This window comes from Salmo salar, chromosome 03 (assembly GCF_965601325.2).
Source record: "Salmo salar chromosome 03, fSalSal1, whole genome shotgun sequence".
Taxonomy (NCBI): Eukaryota; Metazoa; Chordata; class Actinopteri; order Salmoniformes; family Salmonidae; genus Salmo; species Salmo salar.
Window position 1 is genome coordinate 19,166,239 of NC_138293.1, and position 26,835 is coordinate 19,193,073.

A 26,835-nucleotide genomic window follows, 5' to 3' on the forward strand; every position below is an offset into this window, starting at 1 on the left:
CGTTTTACCCCTGACCAGTAATTTCGTCGACACGCGCTTAAAGTATTTGCCTTGTTGTACAGAGGTGAGTAAGTGAGCCGCGTGCGTGTTGACGAGCGAGACTATTTCAGTAGCCTATTCTGATTGCGCCGAAGGAAGTTTCATCATTCTCCTTTATGTAAATTCAGTAACTTACTTTTGTGTGTGATGGGCGTGAAATGTGATACAGTACCGACATGAAGTCCGGAGAGGAGACGGATTACGAGGGAGACCTAAATAGTTTGCCCGACGACTCCAACTTTGTCAAACCTTATTTATTAGAACTGAGACAGAGGGCACAGAAAGACATCATCGACCCGCAGCAAAGCTTGAATTGGTCCGACAGTTTTCTAATAAAGTTTCTGCGAGCGAGAGACTTTAATGTTGAGCTGTCACTGAAGGTTGGTATCTCGGTGGGTTAAAGGTAGTGAGAAATTGAAACTGTTGGCTATGCTGCATGTTGCCCAGCTAGCACATTGGTTCCTTGGAAGTTGTGGGAACGTACGTTTTTGCTACCCCATTGGTTCTGGGAATGAAGCCATACTTTTTAAATGTTCTGAGAACAGAAGTTAAAATTTCGCCTGTTGATAGTTATTTTTTAGATTGCAGGTTAGGTTCTGAGAATGTTTTACTATGGTTCCCTGAATTTTCCTAGGAGGTTTTATGAACTTTCTGAGAATGGAAATGATAGGTTATTTGAAGATAATTAACGTTCTGATAACATGTTTCAATAACTCAATAAAACTGATAGCCTAGTTTAACTATTTTGAACTCCAAGCACAGATAGGACACATGGAAATTAATTTGCTAAGGCATTAATCATGCAACCATTTATTTATGTGGCATGTGTTTTTTCTGGAAAGTTTCCTTTGTGTTTAAAAAACATGACTTTAAATAAAACCATGATCATCTGTAGAAAATGTTAAGCTGAAGTACTGAAATTCCCAAAGAAGAATGTTGTTTCTTAATGTTCTCAGAAAACATTTTGAGAATTACTTTAAATAAAACCATGAGGTAGAAACCTAGAGGAAACATTATGCTGAAGTACTGAAATTCCCACCTAAGAAACATAGTTCTCAGAACATTATGTGCGAGCCGGTTATCCTGCACCATTTCCAGAAAATTGTGGGAAGGTTGTATGCAAAATAACCATAAGACTAAGCTCAAAGAAGCATGGTTCTCAGAACGTTATGTGCTAGCTGGGTTTCGATGCCAATCGCACTGGTTTAGAACTTGGACTCAAAGACTGTCACTGAAAGAAAGTTGGGTCCATGCCAACTGGAGTAACGGGGAAAATAAACTATTTGGGCTACAGGTTGTCGCTATGTGAGGAAGTTTTAAACGTCCAGATTGCAGCACATGCATGGATAATGTCAAAAAGCATGTCAAAAAAGACAATTTGCTTTGCAATAGTTGGACGTTTTGGACCTCTCCAAAACGAAACATTCACAGTAGGATAGGTAATGCAGGCATGGGTTTATAGGAGAGTGTATTATTCATGGGTTAAACACTTTGGTTACTTAGTGTAAGTTAATGTTTGTATGTGTCTTAACTGCATTCAACAAAATGTGTGGCATAGTTCATGCCTGTCGCTCTGTATCCTGTTCATAGCCTAAAAATGTCAGTCAGTACACATAGGTTTGGAAAACATTTACCAGCTTGGCACTTAACAGTGCCCACACAGCCTGACATGATTTGACAGGCTGACAGCTGGCTGTGGGTCCTCTGTTGCAATCACTAAAATATTTATTTTCTTTCTCTTTCTATCTATAGCTACTCGTTAATTACCAGCGTTGGAGGAGGGAGTGCCCAGAGATCAGTGCCAACCTGCAGCCGTCCTCTGTCCTGGGACTCCTCCAGAATAACTACCATGGAGTGCTGAGGGACCGGGACCTCAGCGGCAGCAGAGTGCTCATCTATAGGATCGGTTAGTTCTCACCTCTAGGGTGTCGTAGTGTGTGGTCTGGGTGTCAGGCAAGGCAAGCGGTACCACTGCATAAAACCACCTAAAATGTGCTTTGAACATAAATCAAAAGGAATAATCTGCCCATGGCTGTGTAAAAGGCTATGTAAGGAGATTGAATACTCTTCAATACAGTATACTCTATAGTAGGGGTATTGAACTCTTAACATACGAGGTCTGGAGCACTGCTGGTTTTCTGTTCTACCTGATAATGAATTGCACCCACCTGGTGTCCCAGGTCTAAATCGGTCCCTGATTAGAGGGGAATACATTTTTTTTTAAAGCTTCGAGGTCAAGATTTGAATTTGAGGGCTATCTATAGGGTGTCATTTGATATGTTGTCATTTGAGATGCATTGGCTTTTCTCCTCAGGCCAGTGGAACCCCAAAGACTTCACAGTGTACGAGGTGTTCCGGGTCAGTCTGATCACATCTGAGCTGATCGTCCAGGAGACGGAGACCCAGAGGAATGGACTAAAAGCCATTTTTGACATGCAGGGATGGTGCTTCGCTCACGCCCTCCAGATCAACCCCTCCCTGGCCAAGAGGATCTCCTCTGTGCTCACAGTAGGTTATCTGTTGAACTGGGTCATGTTCATTAGGACACTCAACATTTTCAACTGCTGTTTTAATGGGCCCGTCCGCTGGTTTGAGAAATAATCTTTCTATGATAAGTGTTAGACCTTTACCATTACTGATAATGTTATTCTAAGGATAAGGTTAGTTCTGGATCCAGAGTTGCAGAAATCTCATGTGTTACTCTTACAGAATATACCTATACTGTAAGTCTGTAATAATACTGTATTTAAGGTAGAATCAGCAAGATGATGTAGATGCACAAAGTAAACAACAGTAATTAGTCAATATCCGCAACAACTAAGAGCGTTGTAGTGTGAGGCTGAACTTCTCCTCTGTTGTAGTGGGAAGCACACCCGTGCACATGCACAGATACTTTGTGTGACTGTGTGAGAGCAAAGTGTTGCATCCCGCTCATCTCAATATCTGCGGTGCTGCTCGTTGCAACATCATCTAGCTGAGTCTACCTTTAAGCCTAAATGTGATCTCCTCAGGACTCGTTCCCTCTGAAGGTGCGAGGAATCCATCTGATCAACGAGCCCATATTCTTCAGACCTGTCTTCGCCATGCTCCGCCCATTTCTGCCTGATAAGATCAAACAGCGGGTCAGTCGCCATGCTTCATCATTCACGTTCTTGCACTGACTCTTGTTTCACCTGGATACATCTCTTTCATACATTTTAACGGGAGTGATGGAGATGATGATGTTGTTTAGAGCAGGCTCTTATAACCCACGATGATGTCTCTGATGATAGTGACAACAATGTGGATCATGACGGCAGTGATACTAATTCATGTCAATGTCCTCCTGTCTTACTCCTAGATCCACATGCATGGCAGCACCTTCAAAGAGACTCTGAGGGATTTCTTCTCCGAAGACATCCTCCCCCAGGAGTACGGGGGCAGCGGCCCCTCCATGGAAGAGGTGTGTCAGGAGTGGACCTCCCACATCCTGCAGTCTGAGGAACTCCTCACCCAGCTCTCCATCTACCCTGCAGGAGATGAGGTCACCTCTGACCCAGAACCTGACAGCCAGTCTGCCTACAGCTCCTGACTCCCCATAGACTACACATCCCAGAGTGCATCTCACTGACCAACCACACAACTCGTAGCATTCTTCTGAAGTCCAATTCCAATTTCTTATTCCTTTCTTCACCTTCTTTTTTTAAGGGAAGTCCAATCGATATGGTTGGGGTGCACAACTTGAGCTCTTGGTCCAAGATTGTCTGCTAGTTTTGAGTTTACAAGAGTATCCTGTTTATTTAAAGTTTTTATCAGTAGTCGATGAAAAGATAGGATGATGATGAGGGATGCTCGGTAGGAGCTAGTGCTCAAAATAGTATAATAACACATTGGAATTGGGCCTAGACTACTTTTCGCCATCTCATCTGTTTTATGGGTTTTGCAAACATTTATATTATCGGGACGGCAGGTAGCCTAGCAGGTGGGAGCGTTGGGCCAGTAACCGAAAGGTTGCTAGATCGAATCCCAGAGCTGACAAGGTAAAAAATGTCATTCTGCCCCTGAACAAGGCAGTTAACGCACTGTTCCCCGGGTGCAAAAGTGTTGATTAAGGCAGCGCTCTGATTCAGAGGGGTTGGGTTAAATGCGGAAGACTGACTAGGTATCCCCTTTACTCAACCAACTGTCTTCTACCATAATGTGTTAAAACAGAAGGCAAGGTTAAAGACATATATATTTGAGCTATTTTTACAATTCTGTGAATGTCTACTGTAGTAGTGATGTATATTTTTATACTATGATTGGTGTTTTAATTAATTATGAAGATTAAGTGCTTAGTTCTTTACTCAAATAAGTATAAGCTGATACAGCCTGTTCTTGGAAAGATCCGTTAACCCAGATTGATAATACAAGATAGCAAAAATCCCTGAATATCCTTTGTCCAGCCTGTAGTAGCAAACTCTGAGGAAATTGATTCAGTTCTTTGCTGTTTTGTCTTTTTCTCACAGAAGATGATGAAAGAAAGGTGTCCTCAGAAATGTTCACATTGTAGCAAAATTGGAGAGATTTTAAAAATTGACAATGTTTTCAACATCTCTCTCACTCAGATGAGAGAAGTGCTGAATACATCTCTGTATGTTATTACAGAAGTTCTAGTCCAATGAAAGCTGCTGAGGGGAGGACGGCACATAATGGCTGGAATGGAGTGGTATCAAACGCGTGGTTTACATGTGGTTCATACCATTCCATTGACTCCATTCCAGCCATTGTTATGAGCTGCTCTCCCTTCAGCAGCATCCACTGCTCTAGTCCATTCCCTGTCTTTATGTGAAACAGTCCAAAGGTCTAAAAGCTGTCCAGAGGGGCAGTGTGATGAGCTTAGTTAGGTTCTCTCACAACATTATGTTGAGCCTGGCTGGGATCTTTCTCAGTCTACTGTGTTGAGTTTGGCTGGGCTCTCTCCCCTCCTGACCATAGGCCCTCAGTAAACAAGCCCTCTGTCCATGTTTGAGGAGATTTCATTACATTTGGATGGCTTGATTTAATCATGTTCAGTTATGCTTTATTTGTGTCCGTTTGTTTGGGAGCAAGACGAGCAAAATGATTTTTGATGAAGTGCCTCTTTGTGTTTTTCTATTGATATTCTACTTGAGGCTTGTTGGAACACATTGCTTGCTACATCTTTATGACCAATATCATTGCATTGAGGAAATGTGAACATACCAGTAATTTAAAAGAACTTTTGTAAGCTTTGCGTCATTCAGTGGTTCCTGATAGACCGTCATCTTGCTTCCTCATATGGCAAAGGTTTACTTTTCCTACTATTATTAGTTTTTGGAATAGTACTGTAATTAAACAACTTGCACTATTGAAAGTTTATTAAACCGCTGTAATTGAATGCCCTATAGAAGGTGAATATTTTATTAAAATATCAAATTAATATCACCCTCATTGTCTTGACATTTGTAAATGTTTTAAAAATACTTTAAAGTACTACTTAAGTCATTTCTTGGAGTATCTGTACTTTACCATTTATATGTTTTACAACTTTTACTTCACATTCCTAAAGAAAATAATGTACTTTTTACTCCATACATTTTCCCTAAAACACAAAAGCACTTGTTACATTTTGAATGCTTAGCAGGACAGGAAGATTGTCTAATTCACACTCTTATCAGGAGAACATCTCTGGTCATCCCTACTGCCCGTGATCTGGCGAACTCACTAAAAACACATTTTTAGTTTGTAAATTATGTCTGGGTGTTGGAGTGTGCCTCTGGCTATCCGTAAATAAAATAAAAACAAGAAAATAGTGTTGTCTGGTTTGCTTAATATAAAGAATTTGAATTAATTTATACTTTTTACTTTTGATACTTAAGTATATTTAAAACTAAATACTTTTAGACTTTTACTCAAGTAGTATTTTACTGGGTGACTTTTACTTGAATTATTTTCTATTAAAGTATCTTTACTTTTACTCAAGTATGACAATTGAGTACTTTTTCCACCATTGCTTGTTCTTACCAATTATATTTTAACTTCCAGGTTTTCTGAATTTCAGTCTATGCCCTCTGCTCTAATTGATAGAAATGCATAGAAGTGGGAGGGAAAGCAACGCATGAGCTCCGGTAGCGCCTGGTGAGCGCGCGCGATGGTATTTATCTAGTTATTTTATGAAAATTGCCCTGTAGAGGGGAGTGCAACCGTTTTTCCTCCTATGGAATTCCCTTAATTCACTGGTGAATGAATATGGAGGAAGAAGAACTTTTCAGTGGAAAGAATTTGAGTGTCCACAGACAACGTTTTCAATGACATTTCATAAAATGACTTTAAAAAAGCATATAAAAATAATCAGTTACAGAACGGTAGTTACTGGATATTTAACTGGTCAAGTGTTGCCATCTAGTGGGGAAAATATGAGTCCAAAGTCCAAACGCTTATGAGTTAGTATCTCCACATGCTGAATTTTCTTTACTATGCCGTGAAATATTTATGACTATCAATTCTCATTGTCAAATTACTCGTAAGTATGCCTACTATTAGACCTGACGCCATGAGCTGTACACACCTCCATAAACCCACCGTCAAGATAATAAAATCTTTATTAAATTTACTATTTTACAGACTGAAGTTATTATTAAAATTACCAATTTAATCCTCTGGAGGATAAAGAGGAATCTGTCTTGTTCTTGGCATTGAGGCCCAGACAGCTAGACGGACTAGAAGAGACGAATGTGACAGATTCACATACTATAAGTTCACATAGAGTACCAGTCAAAAGTTTGGATACATCTACTCATTCCAGTGTAGAATAATACTGAAGACATCAAAACTATGAAATAACACATGGAATCATGTAGTAACCAAGAAAGTGTTAAACAAATCAAAATATATTTATATATATATTTTCAAAGTAGCCACCCTTTGCCTTGATAACAGCTTTGCACACTCTTGGCATTCTCTCAACCAGCTTCATGAGGTAGTCGCCTGGAATGCATTTCAATTAACAGGTGTGTCTTGTTAAAAGTTAATTTGTGGAATTTCTTTCCTTGTTAATGCGTTTGAGCCAATCAGTTGTGCTGTGACAAGGTAAGGGTGGAATACAGAAGGTAGCCCTATTTGATAAAAGACAAAGTCCATATTATGGCAAGAACAGCTCAAATAAGCAAAGAGAAATGACAGTCCATCATTACTTTAAGACATGAAGGTCAGTCAATCTGATACATTTCAAGAACTTTGAAAGTTTCTTCAAGTGCAGTCGCAAAAACCATCAAGCGCTATGATGAAACTGGCTCTCATGAGGACCGCCACAGGAAAGGAAGACCCAGAGTTACCTCTGCTGCAGAGGATAAGTTCATTAGAGTTACCAACCTCAGAAATTGCAGCCCAAATAAATTCTTCACAGAGTTCAAGTAACAGACACATCTCAACATCAACTGTTCAGAGGAGACTGCGTGAATCACGCCTTCATGGTCGAATTGCTGCAAAGAAACCACTACTAAAGGACACCAATAAGAAGAAGAGACTTGCTTGGGCCAAGAAACACGAGCAATGGACATTCGATCGGTGGAAATCTGTCCTTTGGTCTGATGAGTCCAAATTTGAGATTTTTGATTCCAACCGCCGTGTCTTTGTAAGACGCAGAGTAGGTGAGCGGATGGTCTCCGCATGTGTGGTTCCCACAGTGAAGCATGGAGGAGAAGGTGTGATGATGTGGGTGCTTTACTAGTGACACTGTCAGTGATTTATTTACAATTGAAGGCACACTTAACCAGCATGGCTACCACAGCATTCTGCAGCCATACACCATCCCATCTGGTTTGCGCTTAGTGGGACTGTCATTTGTTTTTCAACAGAACAATCACCCAAAACACACATCTAGCCTGTGTAAGGGCTATTTGACCAAGAAGGCGAGTGCTGCATCAGATGACCTGGCCTCCACAATCACCCGACCTCAACCCAATTGAGATGGTTTGGGATGAATTGGACCGCAGAGTGAAGGAAAAGCAGCCAACAAGTGCTCAGCATATGTGGGAATTTGAAGCTGGTTGAGAGAATGCCAAGAGTGTGCAAAGCTGTCATCAAGGCAAAGGGTGACTTTGAAGAATTTAAAATATATTTTGATGTGTTTAACACTTTTTTGGTTACTACATGATTCCATATGTGTTATTTAATAGTTTTGATGTCTTCACTACTTTTTTAAAATGTAGAAAATAGTCCAAATAAAAAAAAACTTCAATGAGTAGGTGTGTCCAAACTTTTGACTGGTTCTGTACATATAATAACACAACCTAGTAGTCAGGATCAATCAATCAAATATATTATCAGCAGATGTCACAAAGTGCTATACAGAAACTCAGCCTAAAACCCCAAACAGCAAGCAATGTAGAAGCACGGTGGCTAGGAAAAACTCCATAGAAAGGCAGGAACCAAGGAAGAAACTAGAGAGGAACCAGGCTCTGAGGGGTGGTCAGTCCTCTTCAGTAGGATCCTGTCAATGGAAATACTATGTTTCACAGACCCATTGACTTTCTTCACACTTTGTTACATTACAGCCATATTGATTAATTGATGAAATCGTTTTTTCCCCTCATTAATCTACACAAAATACCCTATAATGACAAAGCAAAAAACTTTGTTTTTGCAACAAAAAAACATATTTAACTTTAATATCATATTTACATAAGTATTCAGACCCATTACTCAGTACTTCCTTGAAGCACCTTTGGCAGCGATTTTATATATATATATACATAAAATATATTTTCACCTTTATTTAACCAGGTAGCCTAGTTGAGAACAAGTTCTCATTTACAACTGCGACCTGGCCAAGATAACGCAAAGCAGTGCGACACAAACAACAACAGAGTTACATATGGAATAAACAAACATACAGTCAATAATACAATAGAAAAAGTCTATATACAGTGTGTGCAAATGGGGCAGGATAAGGGAGATAAGGCAATAAATAGGCCATAGTGGCAAAATAATAACAATATAGCAATTAAACACTGGAGTGATAGATGTGCCGAAGATGATTGGGCAAGTAGAGATATTGGGGTGCAAAGGAGCATAATAAATCAAATAAATAACAGTACGGGGATGAGGTAGTTGGATGGGCTATTTACAGATGGGCTATGTACAGGTACAGTGATCTGTGAGCTGCTCTGACAGCTGGTGCTTAAAGTTAGTGAGGGAGATATGAGTTTCCAGCTTCAGTGATTTTTGCAGTTCGTTCCAGTCATTGGCAGCAGAGAACGTGAAGGAAAAGCGGCCGAATGAGGAATTGGCTTTGGGGATGACCAGTGAAATATACCTGCTGGAGCTCGTGCTACGGGTGGATGCTGCTATGGTGACCAGTGAGCTGAGATAAGGTGGGTCTTTACCTAGCAAAGACTTATATATGACCTGGAGCCAGTGGGTTTGGCGACGAATATGAAGCGAGGGCCAGCCAACGAGAGCACACAGGTCGCAGTGGTGAGTAGTATATGGGGGTTTGGTGACAAAACGGATGGCACTGTGATAGACTGCATCCAATTTTCTGAGTAGAGTGTTGGAGGCTGTTTTGTAAATGACTTCGCCGAAGTCAAGGATCGGTAGGATAGTCAGTTTTACGAGTGTATGTTTGGCAGCATGAGTGAAGGATGTTTTGTTGCGAAATAGGAAGCAGATTCTAGATTTCATTTTGGATTGGAGATGCTTAATGTAAGTCTGGAAGGAGAGTTTACAGTCTAACCAGACACCTAGGTATTTGTAGTTGTCCACATATTCTAAGTCAGAACCGTCCAGAGTAGTGATGCTGGATGGGCAGGCAGGTGTGGGCAGCGATCGGTTGAATAGCATGCATTTAGTTTTACTTGCATTTAAGAGCAGTTGGAGGCCACGGAAGGAGAGTTGTAAGGCATTGAAGCTCGTTTGGAGGTTGGTTAACACAGTGTCCGAAGAAGGGCCAGACGTATACAGAATGGTGTCGTCTGTGTAGAGGTGGATCAGAGAATCCCCAGCAGCAAGAGCGACATCATTGATGTATACAGAGAAAAGAGTCGGCCCGAGGATTGAACCCTGTGGCATCCCCATAGAGACTGCCAGAGGTCCGGACAACAGGCCCTCCGATTTGACACACTGAACTCTGTCTGAGAAGTAGTTGGTGAACCAGGCAAGGCAGTCATTTGAGAAACCAAGGCTGTTGAGTCTGCCGATAAGAATGTGGTGATTGACAAGGGTCGAAAGCCTTGGCCAGGTCGATGAATACAGCTGCACAGTATTGTCCCTTATCGATGGCGGTTATGATATCGTTTAGGACCTTGAGTATGGCTGAGGTGCACCCATGGCCAGCTCGGAAACCAGATTGTATAGCGGAGAAGGTACGGTGTGATTCGAAATGGTCGGTGATCTGTTTGTTAACTTGGCTTTCGAAGACCTTAGAAAAACAGGGTAGGATAGATATAGGTCTGTAGCAGTTTGGGTCTAGAGTGTCTCCCCCTTTGAAAAGGTGGATGACCGCGGCAGCTTTCCAATCTTTGGGGATCTCAGACGATACGAAAGAGAGGTTGAACAGGTTAGTAATAGGGGTTGCAACAATTTCGGCGGATCATTTTAGAAAGAGAGGGTCCAGATTGTCTAGCCCGGCTGATTTGTAGGGGTCCAGATTTTGCAGCTCTTTCAGAACATCAGCTATCTGGATTTGGGTGAAGGAGAAATTGGGAGGCTTGGGCAAGTTGCTGTGGGGTGTACAGGGCTGTTGACCGGGGTAGAGGTAGCAGGTGGAAAGCATGGCCAGCCGTAGAAAAATGCTTATTGAAATTCTCAAATATCGGGGATTTATCGGTGGTGACAGTGTTTCCTAGCCTCAGTGCAGTGGGCAGCTGGGAGGAGGTGCTCTTATTCTCCATGGACTTTACAGTGTCCCAGAACGTTTTGGAGTTTGTGCTACAGGATATCAAATTTCTGTTTGAAAAAGCTAGCCTTTCCTTTCCTAACTGCCTGTGTATATTGGTTCCTAACTTCCCTGAAAAGTTCCATATCGCGAGGGCTATTCGATGCTAATGCAGAACACCACAGGATGTTTTTGTGCTGGTCAAGGGCAGACAGGTCTGGAGTGAATCAAGGGCTATATCTATTCCTGGTTCAACATTTTTTGAATGGGGCATGCTTATTGAAGATGGTGAGGAAAGCACTTTTAAAGAATAACCAAGGTATCCTTTACTGACGGAATGAGGTCAATATCCTTCCAGGATACCTGGGCCAGGTCGATTAGAAAGGCCTGTTCGCTGAAGTGTTTTAGGGAGCGTTTGACAGAGATGAGGGGTGGTCGTTTGACCGCAGACCCATTACGGACGCAGGGAATGAGGCAGTGATCGCTGACATCCTGGTTGAAGACAGCAGAGGTGTATTTGGAGGGCAGGTTGGTTAGGATGATATCTATGAGGGTGCCCATGTTTATGGATTTGGGGTTGTACCTGGTATGTTCATTGATAATTTGTGTGAGATTGAGGGCATCAAGCTTAGATTGTAGGATGGCCAGAGTGTTAAGCATGTCCCAGTTTAGATCACCTAACAGCACGAGCTCTGAAGATAGATGGGGGGAAATCAATTCACATATGGTGTCCAGGGCACAGCCGGGGGCAGAAGGTGGTCTATAGCAAGCGGCAACGGTGAGAGACTTGTTTCTGGAAAGGTGGATTTTTAAAAGTAGAAGCTCAAACTGTTAGGGCACAGACCTGGATAGCATGACAGAACTCTGCAGGCTATCTCTGCAGTAGATTGCAACTCCGCCCCCTTTGGCAGTTCTAACTTGTCGGAAACTGTTATAGTTAGGGATGGAAATTTCAGGGTTTTTGGTGGTCTTCCTAAGCCAGGATTCATACACGGCGAGGACATCCGGGTTGGCAGAGTGTGCCAAAGCAGTGAATAAAACAAACTTAGGGAGGAGGCTTCTAATGTTAACATGCATGAAACTAAGTCTTTTACAGTTACAGAAGCCAACAAATGAGAGCGCCTGGGGAATGGGAGTGGAGCTAGGCACTGCAGGGCCTGGACTAACCTCTACATCACCAGAGGACCAGAGGAGGAGTAGGATAAGGGTACAGCTAAAGGCTATAAGAACTGGTCATCTAGTACGTTCGCAACAGAGAGTAAAAGGAGCAGGTTTCTGGGCACGGTAGAATAGATTCAAGGAATAATATACAGACAAAGGTATGGTAGAATGTGAATACAGTGGAGGTAAACCTATGCATTGAATGACGATGAGAGAGATATTATCTCTAGACACATAATTTAAACCAGGTGAGGTCACCGCATGTGTGGGAGGTGGAACTAGGGGGTTAACTAAGGCATATTGAGCAGGGCTAGAGGCTCTACAGTGAAATAAGACGATAATTACTAACCAAAACAGCAATGGACAAGGCATATTGACATTAGGGAGAGGTATGCATAGCCGAGTGATCATAGGGGTCCAGTGAGTAGCTCGGCGGGCCAGAGACACGGCGATTCAGACAGCTAGCGGGCCGGGGCAAGCAAGCTAGCAGAAGGGCCTTAGAGGGATTTCACGACGGAAGAAGTCTGTTGTATCCCCTTCGTGCTGTTACGTCGTCAGACCAGACGTCATGGATCAGCAGGGCTCCGTGTGGTAAAAGGGTCCAGGCCAATTGGCAAAATAGGTATAGTGGCCAAAGAATTTGTCCGATGGGCCTCTTCAGCTAACAGTCCGATACGCTCTAGACAGCTAGCGGGCCGCGGCAAGCAGATGGGCATTCAGGGGACGTCGCGACGGAGGAGCCAGTTGAAAAACTCCCTTGGGTGAATTACGTCGGTAGTCCAGTCGTGATGGGTCGGCGGGGCTCCGTGTCAGCAGTAAAAGGTGTCCAGGCCAAATAGCAAAATAGGTATTGTAGCCCAAGGAGTGGCTGACGGACCTCTTCGGCTAGCCGGGAGATGGGCCTAGCAAAGGCTAGCTCCAAGCTAATTGGTTCTTACTTCGGGACAGAGACGTTAGACAGGAGTGGCCACTTGGATAGCAGCTAGCTAGCTGCGATGATCCAGATGAAAAGGTTCAGAGCTTGCAGTAGGAATCAGGAGATATGGAGAAAAATAAGTCCGATTTGCACTGATTTGAGTAGTGCTGTGCAGACTGGCGAGAGTTGTCTGGGCTAAAGGTAGCTGATGACCGCTAGCAGTGGCTAGCTGACTACTAGCTAGTTAGCTGGCTAGCTCTGTTGGGGGTTCCGGTTCAAAAGTAAAGAAAATAGCAGATCCATACCACATTGGGAGAGGCGGATTGCAGGAGAGTATGTTGAAGTTGAAGTTAAGAAAAATTGAAATAAATATATGTGAAGAAACAATATATAAAAAAATATATACACGGGACACGACAAGACGCGGACAAAAGACGTCTGACAGCTAAAAGCTTGGCAAACCTGTATTTGGGGAGTTTCTCCCATTCTTCTCTGCAGATCCTCTCAAGCTCCGTTAGGTTGGATGGGGAAAGTCACTGCACAGCTATTTTCAGGTCTCTCCAGAGATGTTTGATCGGGTTCAAGTCTGGGCTCTGGCTGGGCCACTCAAGGACATGACTTGTCCCGAAGCCACTCCTGTGTTGTCTTTCTTTGTTGGCAGCTATTCCATCTAGGTCTCCAGTGTTTCAAATAAAAAATAAAGTATTAAGATTAGCCCATTGGTTCTGTAAATTGTTTTATCAGATTAATCAAACCATTGACGCAATGAATGATAGCATTGTGCACCAGTAATACTAGTAAAGACAGAGTTGGGCACAGATTCCAGTCAATATAGTCAAGTTGAACTTGAACACTTCTTCTGCTTACAATTTAAATATGTCACATGCACTTTCAGTATAGACTAAATTAAGGCAAGTCGTCCAGGTCCTGAGGCAGCAAAGCATCCCCAAACGATCACACTACCACCACCATGCTTTACATTTGGTATAAGGTTCTTAATGTGAAATGCAGTGTTTGGTTAACGCCAGGCATAATAGGACCCATGTCAGCAAAATAGCTATACTTTTGACTCATCCGTCCATAGAACATTCTTCCTGGAGTCTTGATGATCATCTAGGTGCTTCCAGGTTATTTTCTGGCAAACTTGAATCAACTTTTTGGATGAGTTGGATGAGTCCTTCCCATTATGTCTGGCAAAAACCAAACACTGCCTTTCACAGTGAGAACCTCATACTAACGGTCAAGCATGGTGGTGGTAGTGTGATGGTTTGGGGATGCTTTGCTGCCACAGAAGCAATCAAACAGATTCCAAACTCTCCACCATGGCCAAGACCAAAGAGCTCTCCAAGGATGTCAGGGACAAGATTGTAGACCTACACAAGGCTGGAATGGGCTACAAGACCATCGCCAAGCAGCTTGGTGAGAAGGTGACAACATTTGGTGCGATTATTCGCAAATGGAAGAAACACAGAACTGTCAATATCCCTCGGCCTGGGGCTCCATGCAAGATCTCACCTCGTGGAGTTGCAATGATCATGAGAACGGTGAGGAATCAGTCCAGAACTACATGGGAGGATCTTGTCAATGATCTCAAGGCAGCTGGGACCATAGTCACCAAGAAAACAATTGGTAACACACTACGCCGTGAAGGACTGAAATCCTCCAGCGCCCGCAAGGTCACCCTGCTCAAGAATACATATACATGCCCGTCTGAAGTTTGCCAATGAACATCTTAATGACTCAGAGGACAACTGGGTGAAAGTGTGGTCAGATGAGACCAAAATGGAGCTCTTTGACGTCAACTCAACTCGCCGTGTTTGGAGGAGGAGGAATGCTGCCGATGACCCCAAGAACACCATCTCCACCGTCAAACATGGAGGTGGAAACATTATGCTTTGGGGGTGTTTTTCTGCTAAGGGGACAGGACAACTTCACCGCATCAAAGGGACGATGGACGGGGCCATGTACTGTCAAATCTTGGGTGAGAACCTCCTTCCCTCAGCCAGGGCATTGAAAATGGGTCATGGATGGGTATTCCAGCATGACAATGACCCAAAACACATGGCCAAGGCAACAAAGGAGTGGCTCAAGAAGAAGCACATTAAGGTCCTGGAGTGGCCTAGCCAGTCTCCAGACACTTAATCCCATAGAAAATCTGTGGAGGGAGCTGAAGGTTCAAGTTGCCAAACGTCAGCCTCGAAACCTTAATGACTTGGAGAAGATCTGCAAAGAGGAGTGGGACAAAATCCCTCCTGAGATGTGTGCAAACCTGGTGGCCAACTACAAGAAACGTCTGATCTCTGATTGCCAACAAGGGTTTTGCCACCAAGTGCTAAGTCATGTTTTGCAGAGGGGTCAAATACTTATTTCCCTCATTAAAATGCAAATGATTTTAACATTTTTGGCATGCGTTTTTCTGGATTTTTTTGTTGTTATTCTGTCTCTCAATGTTCAAATAAACCTACTATTAAAATTATAGACTGATCATTTCTTTGTAAGTGGGCAAACGTACAAAATCAGCAGGGGATCAAATACTTTTTCCCCCCACTGTATCTAATATTAGGTTTTGGTAGAACATCTGATAAATTTCAGCATAGAAAATATGCAAAAATGTAAGAGGGGCAAATACTTTTTCACTGCACTTTTTCAAGTACTTTACACCACTGAATATAATGTTTCAAGTAATTACACATACATATTACAATATATACACAGTACCAGTCAAAAGTTTGGACACACCTACTCATTCTGTCACGGTCGTCGTAATAGATGGACCAAGGCGCAGCGGGTACGTGAATGCTCATTTTTTATTTATCCAAAACAAACACGAAAAATGATAAAACTGACAACAAAACAGTCTTGTAGGCAACACACAGCAATACAAGAAACAATCTCCCACAAACCCCCAAAACAAACATACTCCTAATTATAGGACCTTCAATCAGAGGCAACGATAGACAGCTGCCTCCAACTGAAGGCCCCAACACCAATTAGCAAAACATAGAAATACAAACAACTAGACAGAACATGGAAATAAACTAACATAGAACAATAACCAAAAACCCCGGAATACATAAATCTAACACCCCTCTACATACACAACCACCCCGAACCAATAAAACAAATACCCCCTGCCACGTCCTGACCAAACTCAAATAACAAATAACCCCTTTACTGGTCAGGACGTGACACATTCAAGGGTTTGTCTTAATTTGTATTATTTTCTTCATTTTAGAATAATAGTGAAGACTTCAAAACTATAAAATAACACATATGGAATCATATAGTAACCAAAAGTGTTAAACAAATCTAAATATATTTTAGATTCTTCAAAGTAACCACTCTTTGCCTTGATGACAGCTTTGCACACTCTTGGCATTCTCTCAATTAGCTTCATGAGGAATGCTTTAACTACAGTCTTGAAGGAATTCCCACATATGCTGAGCACTTGTGGGCTGCTTTTCGTTCACTCTGTGGTACAACTCATCACAAACCATCTCAATTGGATGGAGGCCAGTTCATCTGATTCAGCACGCCATCACTCTCCTTCTTGGTCAAATAGCCCTTACATAGCCTGAAGGTTTGTTGGGTCGTTGTCCTGTTGAAAATTAAATGATAGTCCCACTAAGCGCAAACCAGATGGGATGGCGTATCGCTGCAGAATGCTGTGGTAGCCATGCTGGTTAAGAGTGCCTTGAATTCTAAATAAATCACTGACAGTGTCACCAGCAAAACACCCCCACACCATCACACCTCCTCAATGCTTCACGGTGGGAACCACACATGCGGAGATCATCCGTTCACCTACTCTGTGTCTCACAAAGACACAGCGGTTGGAACCAAAAATCTCACATTTGGACTCATCAGACCAAAGGACAGATTTCTTGGCCCAAGCAAGTCTCTTCTTCTTATTGGTGTTCTGTAGTAGTGGTATCTTTGCAGAAATTCGGCCATGAAGTCCTGACTCATGCAGTCTCCTCTGAACAGTTTTGATGTTGAGATGTGTCTGTTACTTGAACTCTGTGAAACATTTATTTGGGCTGCAATCTGAGGTGCAGTTAACTCTAATGAATTTATCCTCTGCAGCAGAGGTAACTCTGGGTCTTCCTTTCCTGTGGTCCTCATTAGAGCCAGTTTCATCATAGTGCTTGATGGTTTTTGCAACTGCACTTGAAGAAAATGTAACATTTCTTGAAATGTCCCAGATTGACTGACCTTCATGTCTCAAAGTAATGATGGAGTGTTGTTTCTTTTTCCTTATTTGAGCTGTTCTTGCCATAATATGGACTTTGTCTTTTGCCAAATAGGGCTATCTTCTGTATACTGTACCACCCCAACCTTGTCACAACACAACTGATTGGCTCAAAGGCATTAAGAAGGAAAGAAATTCCACTAAATAACTTTTAACAAGGCACACCTGTTAATTGAAATGCATTCCAGGTGACTATCTCATGAAGCTGGTTGAGAGAATGCTAAGAGTGTGCAAAGCTGTCATCAAGGCAAAGGGGTGGCTACTTTGAAGAATCTAAAATATAACATATATTTTGATTTGTTTAACACTTTTTTGGTTACTACATGATTCCATATGTGTTATTTCATGGTTTTGATGTCTTCACTACTTTTCTACAATGTGGAAAATAATAAAAATAAAGACAAACCCTGGAATGAGTAGGTGTGTCCAAACTTTTGACTGGTACTGTAAATATATATACACACACATTTCCCTACTTCAATCAACAATTGTCCATTATGTTCATGTGTAGTTGTATTCCGGCATATCATGTCTAGAATTCTCTGCCTGCCACGAACCCATTTAAGGATGATGTGGACTCCTGCATGACTGGGCACGTGGGCGCAAGTTTAGCACAAGTGTACATCACATAATTTAATATTCAACTGGAAAGTCATTATTTGTATACTACCGCATACTTGCAGTGTATGAAGGGAGTACTCTACTTTGATTATTATAGATATCCGTTTCTGAAGAATTAGTGCAGAATCAGCATTGCGCTGACATTGGATTTAAGTGCGCAAACACTAATGAGCTCATGGAAGCTACTGGTCTATGCAATTAATTGGGCTTGCTCGAAATTGCAGCCGACCGTGCAGGCGACTGCCGACTGACTGATCTATAAAAACCTTACATCAACAATAACTACTCATTATTATTTGTAGATCAGTCAGTCACAATTTACCCATGACGCATTACGGTTTTGATTCTCTCGAACACGACCATTCTCTACACACGGTCTCTCGTCTTGTTTGTGATAACTCACTTTTAGTAGGCTTTTCTATCAAATGCACATCTAACATGCGCCATTAATAAAATTCCGTCACAAAGGCAACGTGGCTTTAAGCGACATATTTGTTAAAAACGGTTTACAACTGCACTATGACTCCGTGATTACATAGGTTACGTAATAAAGAGCTATTACAGTACTGTGAATAACACCGTCTGGTCTCGCGATGGATTTATCTTCTATCTTGCCACGTTCCAGTCCAGGAAAAAACGGGAATGAACGAGGGTTTTCTCTAGAAGGGATACAACTTTTGTCAAAATTGACTTTATGTGGCAGGTTTACGAGAATTTACGCAGCAGGTTAGGATAATTAACGTATCAGGTCCGGAGAATTAGGTCAAGGTTGGGAAAATAGTTAAGGTTAGGGTTAGCGAAAACCTCCCTTTGAGGTCAAATTCGAGAAAAACTGTATCCCATCTAGACATGACCATGGACGAGGTGGTTCTAACCTGCCAGTATCCACACGATTGAATAAGACAACATCCTCTGAAAGCGAATTGGACGACATTTTCCCTTTCTCCGCCCATCTTGTCTTCGTAAAACCCGCACTGGCTGAGGGCGCAGTCACTCAAAATTCGACGGGGTTGCTATGGGCTTCGGTTTATGAGGGCAGAGAGATTTGATTTCTACTGGGCCACCTTTAATGCAAGAAATTGACAGTGACGCTCGCTAATTTTGAATTTCCAATTGAATTCAAGTAACTTCGCATAGCCATGGTCACGAAGAAAAACCCACGAGGACAGAAACTGAAAGGTTCGTAATTTCAATTTCAGTAATGGCAGTGGTGCATGCAACCAACCTTCACTTGGCTACAGGAGGCCTTTGAAAGTTAATCGGCCGGCAAGATTTATCTTTTCATTTAGGCAATGTAAGTTAGCCTACAATACTATAGACCCATAACTGGACAAGATGTAGCACAACGTCCACAATATACCCAAAAAGTTACCAAACAATTGTGTCCCTTTTTATGGAGTCACCATTAACTATACATTTGTCGAGTTATAGTAAACATCACAAGTGTCTTTGTATCCAGATGATAGGGGCTTTGCCTCTCTGCTACATTGTATAACGAACGAGGCATTCGTTCGATTTGAAGCATTGTTGCAAAGAAGCATAGCTTGCATGAGAGGGTATCAGGTACATTTTTGATTAAAATTGAGTGGCCCGTGCACAAATTAGGACTTTGAGTCCTATCGTTCCCAATTGTGCCATTGTACATGCCATTGTACGCAGCAAGGCCAATTAAATATCTAACTCGTAGACTACAACAGAAACTACATCAGTAGACGAGGGTAGCGTCCCCTTTTTTCGTTTTCGGTCATTTCTCCAAGTGTTCACGTGTCAATAATGGAAGAACGTGGGAGGGGTTACACGTGGCTTCTATCGTCGTCGAGGTTTCAAACCAGGACCCCTATGGATACTTTTTAATCATATTTTACATTTACTTCATTTAGCAGACGCTCTTATCCAGAGCGACTTACAAATTGGTGCATTCACCTTATGATATCCAGTGGAACAACCACTTTACAATAGTACATCTATATCTTTTTTTGCGCCGCTCCCCAAGTTATCAAGATAATAAGTTACAATGGCGTGGTCTGAGCCCCATACTTTAAACGTTAACTAGTGGTTTAAGGGCAGACTGACTGCAAGGGGGCGCGGGCGTTACATGTAGCCTACCAGTCATGCTAAATGTATGTCTCTCCTTTGCAAAACTCCAGTTGCATTGTGACACGTGGCCGTAGAAAAGTGTACCCGACATGTGTGTAGGCATATGACGTGGTCGTAGAATGTGTTGCACATAGTCAAATAAATATTGGCATAATCTCATAACATCAGTTTCAGTGCCCTTCCTACTTTAGGCAAGGCTACTTCTACAACTTTATTTCTAATTCCAATGACTTCATTCACCTGATACAGATCGCCCGATGTCCACTGTTTTGTACTCTTTAAAGAAATATGATCCTCATCAGGCCACTATTCATATCGATCATATCAGTGTGAGACTTTTGACTGAGCTGCAATAGTAGACCGTTTAGAAAAGTAATCAAGAAATGAATTGCAACGTTTATATCAATTTAGTGGTTGCAAATGAGTTGAGGATGGGTCTACACACGTCGTATGTTAAGTGATAAAGGTAAAATAATGTTTTAAAAAAACAACTTTGGAACATTATGTACAGTTATCAGAGTATTTCACAAGACACGGCGCCTCCCCCTTCATGTATGTTGACCGTTGTACAGAGGCATATTCACTAGGTGAGCTGTTCAGGAAGTTGCAGAAAGAAATGTAGTGTAGTGTAATATGTCGAGGTGACATCATTTACTATTCTACACGACCGAGAGCATCTGTCATACGTTTATGAGTTAACATTGGTTACGTTGCACCCCCTGAACAGGCCTCATACTCACTGCCCGACGTCTAACTCTGAACTGCCTGCCTATAGCTATAGGGATGGGACTTATTGATACATGAAAGCGAAAACTGTTTTCGATTCTGCATTTATGATTATGTAATAAGCAGGTAAAAGTATATGCCAAGTCAAATTCTGTACTTTATGACCAATCTAAAAATGTATGTAACCAAATATTTTCAAATGTTTTCTTTTGAATGTGCATTCTTTCACCATATTTTTTGTTGAGAGGTTTGATTGTCATTGATATTCTACAATGGTTTTCTATGGACATTTTATTATCTATTATCAAATTGTAATTTCTAAAAAATGAAATTGCCCCATCCCAGGCTTCCTCATCTCTCAGAAGCTTGGTTTAATTGGATGAAGGCCAAAGAACTGGTAAAGGCAACAACTGCTTGCCCTGACCTGTGTGAACATGTTTTTTCTCTGCAGTGTATTTGCCCCAAACTAAATACTATTCTTGAGGAATAATCTTGCATGTGTGGTGTGAGCTTGTTTGTATGGGATGTTTTTTTAGCTTACTTGTACAAGAGTGGCAGGATTGGAAAATGTTGTATAAACTTCGCACATGCTCTTCAGCAATGCTGAAATTGTTTTTGCCCACACTGATGCTTGAGTTAATTGTACTGCTATTGAATTGATAACACAGAAGTATCAATATTTGGATAAGAGTTCATCTGCCCATTTTATTGCTAGAGTCCTGTGTGCAGTATATAGGCCTGCTGCATCTCAGAGCCAGGACACGGTTTGTTCAGTTTGAACTATGGTTATGCATTTCGGGGTTCTACAGCGATTGAAGAATAGACGAGCTAGTCTTTATGGAGAGTCAGTAATGTGGTTTTGAGATGATTTTAGCTATTTGCCTTTTAAAATATTCATTTTTAGTGTTGTCACGACACCAGAATTTTGATCTCGATACCAAGTTTAGTATTTGGACAGTCGCGGTGTGTGGATAAAGTCACTGAGGATGCCAAGTCAGGAAGAAAAGCCATATTACAACCTAGGTGTTGTGGTAATAGCGTCATTTATAACCTGTTAGTTCATATCCCTTACCACCGTGAGAGAGAGAGATAGATACACACACAGTGCATTCGGAAAGTATTCAGACCCCTTGACTTTTGGAATACATTGTTTTTTTTCTCCCTCAGTCTACACACAATACCCCATAATGACAAAGCAAAAACAGTTTTTTTTATGTTTGCGCATTTATTAAAAAAACAAACTGAAATATCACATTTACATAAGTATTCAGACCCTTTACTCAGTACTTTGTTGAAGCACTTTTGGCAGCGATTACAGCCTCGAGTGTTCTTGGGTATGACGCTACAAGCTTAGCAAACCTGTATTTGGGGAGTTTCTCCCATTCTTCTCTGCAGATCCTCTCAAGCTCTGTCAGGTTGTATGGGGAGCGTCGCTGCACAGCTATTTTCAGGTCTCTCCAGAGCTGTTCGATTGGGTTCAAATCTGGGCTCTGGCTGGGCCACTCAAGGAAATTGAGACTTATCCTAAAGCCACTCCTGTGTTGTCTTGGCTGTGTGCTTAGGGTCGTTGTTCTGTTGGAAGGTGAACCTTCGCCCCAGTCTGAGGTCCTGAGCGCTCTGGAGCAGGTTTTCATCAAGTATCTCTCTGTACTTTTCTCCATTCATCTTTCCCTCGATCCTGATCTTTCTTTGTTGGCAGCTATTCTAGGTCTCCAGTGTTTCAAATAAAAAATAAAGCATTAAGATTAGCCCATTGGTTCTGTAAATTATTTTATCAAATTAATCAAACCATTGATGCAATGAATGATAGCATTGTGCACCAGTAATACTAGTAAAGACAGAGTTGGGCACAGATTCCAGTCAATATAGTCAAGTGGAACTTGAACACTTCTGCTTAAAATTTAAATATGTCGTATGCACTTTCAGTATAGACTAAATTAAGGCAAGTCGTCCAGGTCCTGAGGCAGCAAAGCATCCCCAAACCATCACACTACCACCACCATGCTTGACCGCTGTTTGGTTAACGCCAGGCATAATGGGACCCATGTTGTCAAAACAGTTGTACATTTGACTCATCTGTCCATAGAACATTCTCCAAGAGTCTTGATGATCATCCAGGTGCTTCCAGGTTATTTTCTGGCAAACTTGAATCAACTTTTGGATGAGATGGGTCCCATTATGTCTGGCGAAAACCAAACACCGCCTTTCACAGTAAGAACCTCATACCAACGGTCAAGCATGGTGATGGTTTGGGGATGCTTTGCTGCCTCAGGACCAGGAGGACTTGCCTTAATAGAAGGAACCATGAATTCTGCTCTGAATCAGAGAATTCTACAGGAGAATGTCAGGCCATCCGTCTGTGAGCTGAAGCGCAGCTGGGTCATGCAGTAAGACAATGATCCAAAACACACAATCAAGTCTACATGAAAATGGTTAAAAAGCAACAAATATGAAGTTTTGGAATGGCTGATTCAAAGTCCAGACCTAATCCCAATTGAAATGTTGTGACAGGACTTGAAACGAGCAGTTCATGCTTGAAAACCCACAAATGTCCCTGAGTTAAAGCAGTTCTGCATTCCTCCACAGCGATGTGAGAGACTGATCAACAACTACAGGAAGCATTTGGTTGCAGTCATTGCAGCTAAAGGTGGCACAACAACCAGTTATTGAGTGTAATGGGGCAATTACTTTTTCACACAAGGGAACTGGTTGTTGCATAACTTTGTTAATTAAATCAATAAAATAAGTATATATTTTTTTTTTGTTATTTGCTCAAGGTTTCCTTTATCTAACATTAGGTTTTGGTAGAACATCTGATAACATTCAGTATAGAAAAAATGCATACATTTAAAAGGGGCAAATACTTTTTCATTGCACTTTTTCAAGTACTTTACACCACTGAATATAATGTACCAAGTAATTACACATACCTAAGATATTACTATATATACACAGTACCAGTCAAAAGTTTGGAAACACCTACTCATTCAAGGGTTTTTCTTAATTTGTATTATTTTCTACATTTTAGAATAATTCATCAAGGATCTCTCTGTACTTTTCTCCGTTCATCTTTCCCTCAAACCTGACTAGTCTCCCAGTCCCTGCTGCTGAAAAACATCCCCACAGCATGATGCTGCCACCACCATGCTTCACCGTAGGGATGGTGCCAGGTTTCTTCCGTACCTGACGCTTGGCATTCAGGCCAAAGAGTTAAATCTTTGTTTCATCAGACCAGAGAATCTTGTTTCCTCATAGTCAGAGTCCTTTAGGTGCCATCGGGTTCTTGGTCACCTCCCTGACCAAGGCCCTTCTCCCCCGATTGCTCAGTTTGGCCGGGCGTCCAGCTCTAGGATGAGTCTTGGTGGTTCCAAACTTCTTCCATTTAAGAATGATGGAGGCCACTGTGTCCTTGGGGACCTTCAATGCTGCAGAAATGTTTTGGTACCCTTCCCTAGATCTGTGCCTTGACACAATCCTGTCTCGGTGCTCTACGGACAATTCCTTCGACCCCATGGCTTGGTTTTTGCTCTGACATGCACTGTCAACTGTCGGACCTTTATATAGACAGGTTTCCTTTCCAAATGATTTCCAATCAATTGAATTTACCGCAGGTGGACTCCAATCAAGTTGTAGAAACATCTCAAGAGTCATTAATGGAAACAGGATGCACGTGAGCTCAATTTTGAGTCTCATAGCAAAGGGCCTGAATACTTATGTAAATAAGGTATTTCTATTTTTTATTTTTAATACACTTGCCTAATTTGCAAAAAAAAGTTTGTCTTGGGGTATTGTGTGTAGATTGGAATAAGGCTGTAACGTAAATTATTCTTGAAAAGGTTAAGGTGTCTGAATACTTTCTGAATGCACTGTATATATTGGGTCAAATTACATTAATTAGACCTATGATTCATTGTTCATTACAGCTAAATCATTTAATGTATTAAAAAAATAAAAACCGTCAAACGCTGAAGCTAATTTCTGAAGCTTCTGTAGGCTATTGCAATAGTCTACACAGCATAGAAATACATTTGGATTTTACACAGCATACTACAATTCCCAGAGTGCATTTCATCTCCCAGGGTGCAGTGCTCCGCCCAGGGCTGCTGGCTGGCTACCGCTCCTACCATTTCTCTTCATTACCTCAGTTTAACTGACGCCCGGCCCAGAAAGACAATTTCCTTAGATGGCCACATAGCGAAGTCAGATTATAAAATTCCTAATAAGATACTTTAGTTATCACCTTTGTGCACAAAACATCCATTGCATTATTCAAATAATTGTCAGTGAGGTCCATTTGTCTTTTTTTCCTCACTCACAACCCGAAGATATTAACATTATATATTCAACCAATGTCGGCCATGTTTTTGGATGACGTGATGCTGCTCCCTGTGCTCGCTGTTGTTCTAGTGCGTAGTGATGGGATCAATATCAGGATACATTTTTTTTTACAATATCGCAATATTATTTTGCGCTAGTTTGCTGTACCTGCACCAAAATGATTACTTTCTTCATAGCTTGATCTCCGTTCTTTTTTTAAATAGGGAGCTAATTTGTTTTAAGCATTTTTATTTTCATGACTGATCAAAACTTCTCATGGCTCTGTCTTGTCCCTCTGCAGCAGCAATATGTTTGGAACATCAAATCGCAATAAAATCACAGTACGTAATCGCAATACATATATCGTATTGGCACCTAAGTATCGTGATAACATCGTGTTGTCAGGTCCCAGGCCATTCCCAGCCCTACTAGTTCGTGTGTGAAGTTGGGCCGTGTAAACTGAATGCAACTCGGATATAGATGGTCCATGAATCGGCGTATGTGAACGTGAGTAGATTACGTTTAAAACAGCATCCGACATCTTGGACACGGTCTCTAGTTCTGATTCTACCTAGGCGTTAGCAAGCCCAGACAAATGCAAAGTGTTTCACATGACTTTTGGGTTGGAATCATATTTAAAATGTTCACATGAATTTCATACTTAATATATTTTCATGACATTGTCACTCAAAAATCATTTGAATTTAGTTGCTAGTAGAATAACGTTACAATGCAAATGTCATGTGTGAAATCTTTTTTTTAATGTTGTTTTGGAACTCGACCTCCCTTGCACTGCTCTACTTTGTAACATATTTTGCTTAGTTATTTTGGTGGGCTAGCCCTCATCTGCTCGCTAAGCAAAGTATTTCTATAGTTAGCTTCTGAAGCCAGTCAACAAGCTGCGGGCGTGGAGGTATGATGTTTCTTTAGAAGTCATGCTGTTGCATTTTCTCTCTCTCACTCGCTTCGCAAAAGTTTGGCTTGCTTCTCAAAAGTGGCTTGTGCGCGCTGTCAGCATCATGCGCAAATAGCCTGGCTAGCTTACTACTGCCCCCTTGAGAAGACAAGTAGCCTGGCTAGCTTACTACTGCCCCCTTGAGAAGACAAGTAGCCTGGCTAGCTTACTACTGCCCCCTTGAGAAGACAAGTAGCCTGGCTAGCTTACTACTGCCCCCTTGAGAAGACAAGTAGCCTGGCTAGCTTACTACTGCCCCCTTGAGAAGACAAGTAGCCTGGCTAGCTTACTACTGCCCCCTTGAGAAGACAAGTAGCCTGGCTAGCTTACTACTGGCCCCTTGAGAAGATTCAGACAAATTATCTGTGGACTTGGTGACTTGGGACTGGCCCTTTTAACCAAACCATTACACTGTATGAGGGTGGGGCACCATGTGTGGGCTGGATACCAAGCAGATTTTATGGTTATATCCTGAGGGCATTCTCTGGAAAAGTGAACAGATCACGATTAGATGAAACTGGCCTTGGGAGAGTCTGGGGGTGGGGGGGATCGAGGACAGGAGTAACATTATCTTGTCACCTTGACAATAGCCACCAATTTCTGTCCCAAAATGTCATGGTGTGTGTTTTGAGGGTGTGTTTGTATGTTTGAAAGAGAGAAAAGAAAGGGAGTGTGTCAAAGCAGACATTCCACAGGATCCTTATGTAAGCTCAGACTGAACAATATGTACCCACAAACGACAGGCAGAGACTGTGAACAGGGAGAGGGAGTCGGTTTCCTCCAACTAACTTACTAAACATTTGAAAAGCGGTTAGAGTGGAACTACTGGGGTGTTGTGGTCATGGAGCAGTCAGCTGAAAGAAACGGTGCGTGTGGTATGCTTGTGTGTTGAATAC

The 26,835-nt window shown here is 41.9% G+C and overlaps 2 protein-coding genes across 4 annotated transcripts in view; both read left to right on the forward strand.

The window, feature by feature from the left end:
* The first annotated feature begins 86 nt into the window (after positions 1 to 86).
* ttpa (tocopherol (alpha) transfer protein) lies at positions 87 to 5,463 on the forward strand. The gene is made up of 5 exons (XM_014190280.3): positions 87 to 419; positions 1,792 to 1,945; positions 2,354 to 2,547; positions 3,051 to 3,161; positions 3,380 to 5,463. Exons 1-5 carry the CDS (start codon positions 216 to 218, stop codon positions 3,608 to 3,610), a joined length of 894 nt encoding a protein of 297 aa, XP_014045755.2. The 5' UTR covers positions 87 to 215; the 3' UTR covers positions 3,611 to 5,463.
* Positions 5,464 to 18,715: 13,252 nt separating this feature from the next.
* Positions 18,716 to 26,835, forward strand: part of LOC106599166 (aspartyl/asparaginyl beta-hydroxylase) — a 28,425-nt gene continuing 20,305 nt past the window's right edge. For 2 of the 3 annotated variants that reach the window (XM_082973326.1, XM_082973329.1), the window contains exon 1: positions 18,716 to 19,023. In XM_082973326.1, the coding sequence (XP_082829452.1) occupies positions 18,984 to 19,023 (40 nt within the window). In that variant the 5' untranslated portion in view covers positions 18,716 to 18,983. Of the gene's footprint in view, positions 19,024 to 26,507; positions 26,806 to 26,835 lie in introns of those variants that run through there. The other variant, XM_082973327.1, reaches the window with a different exon arrangement.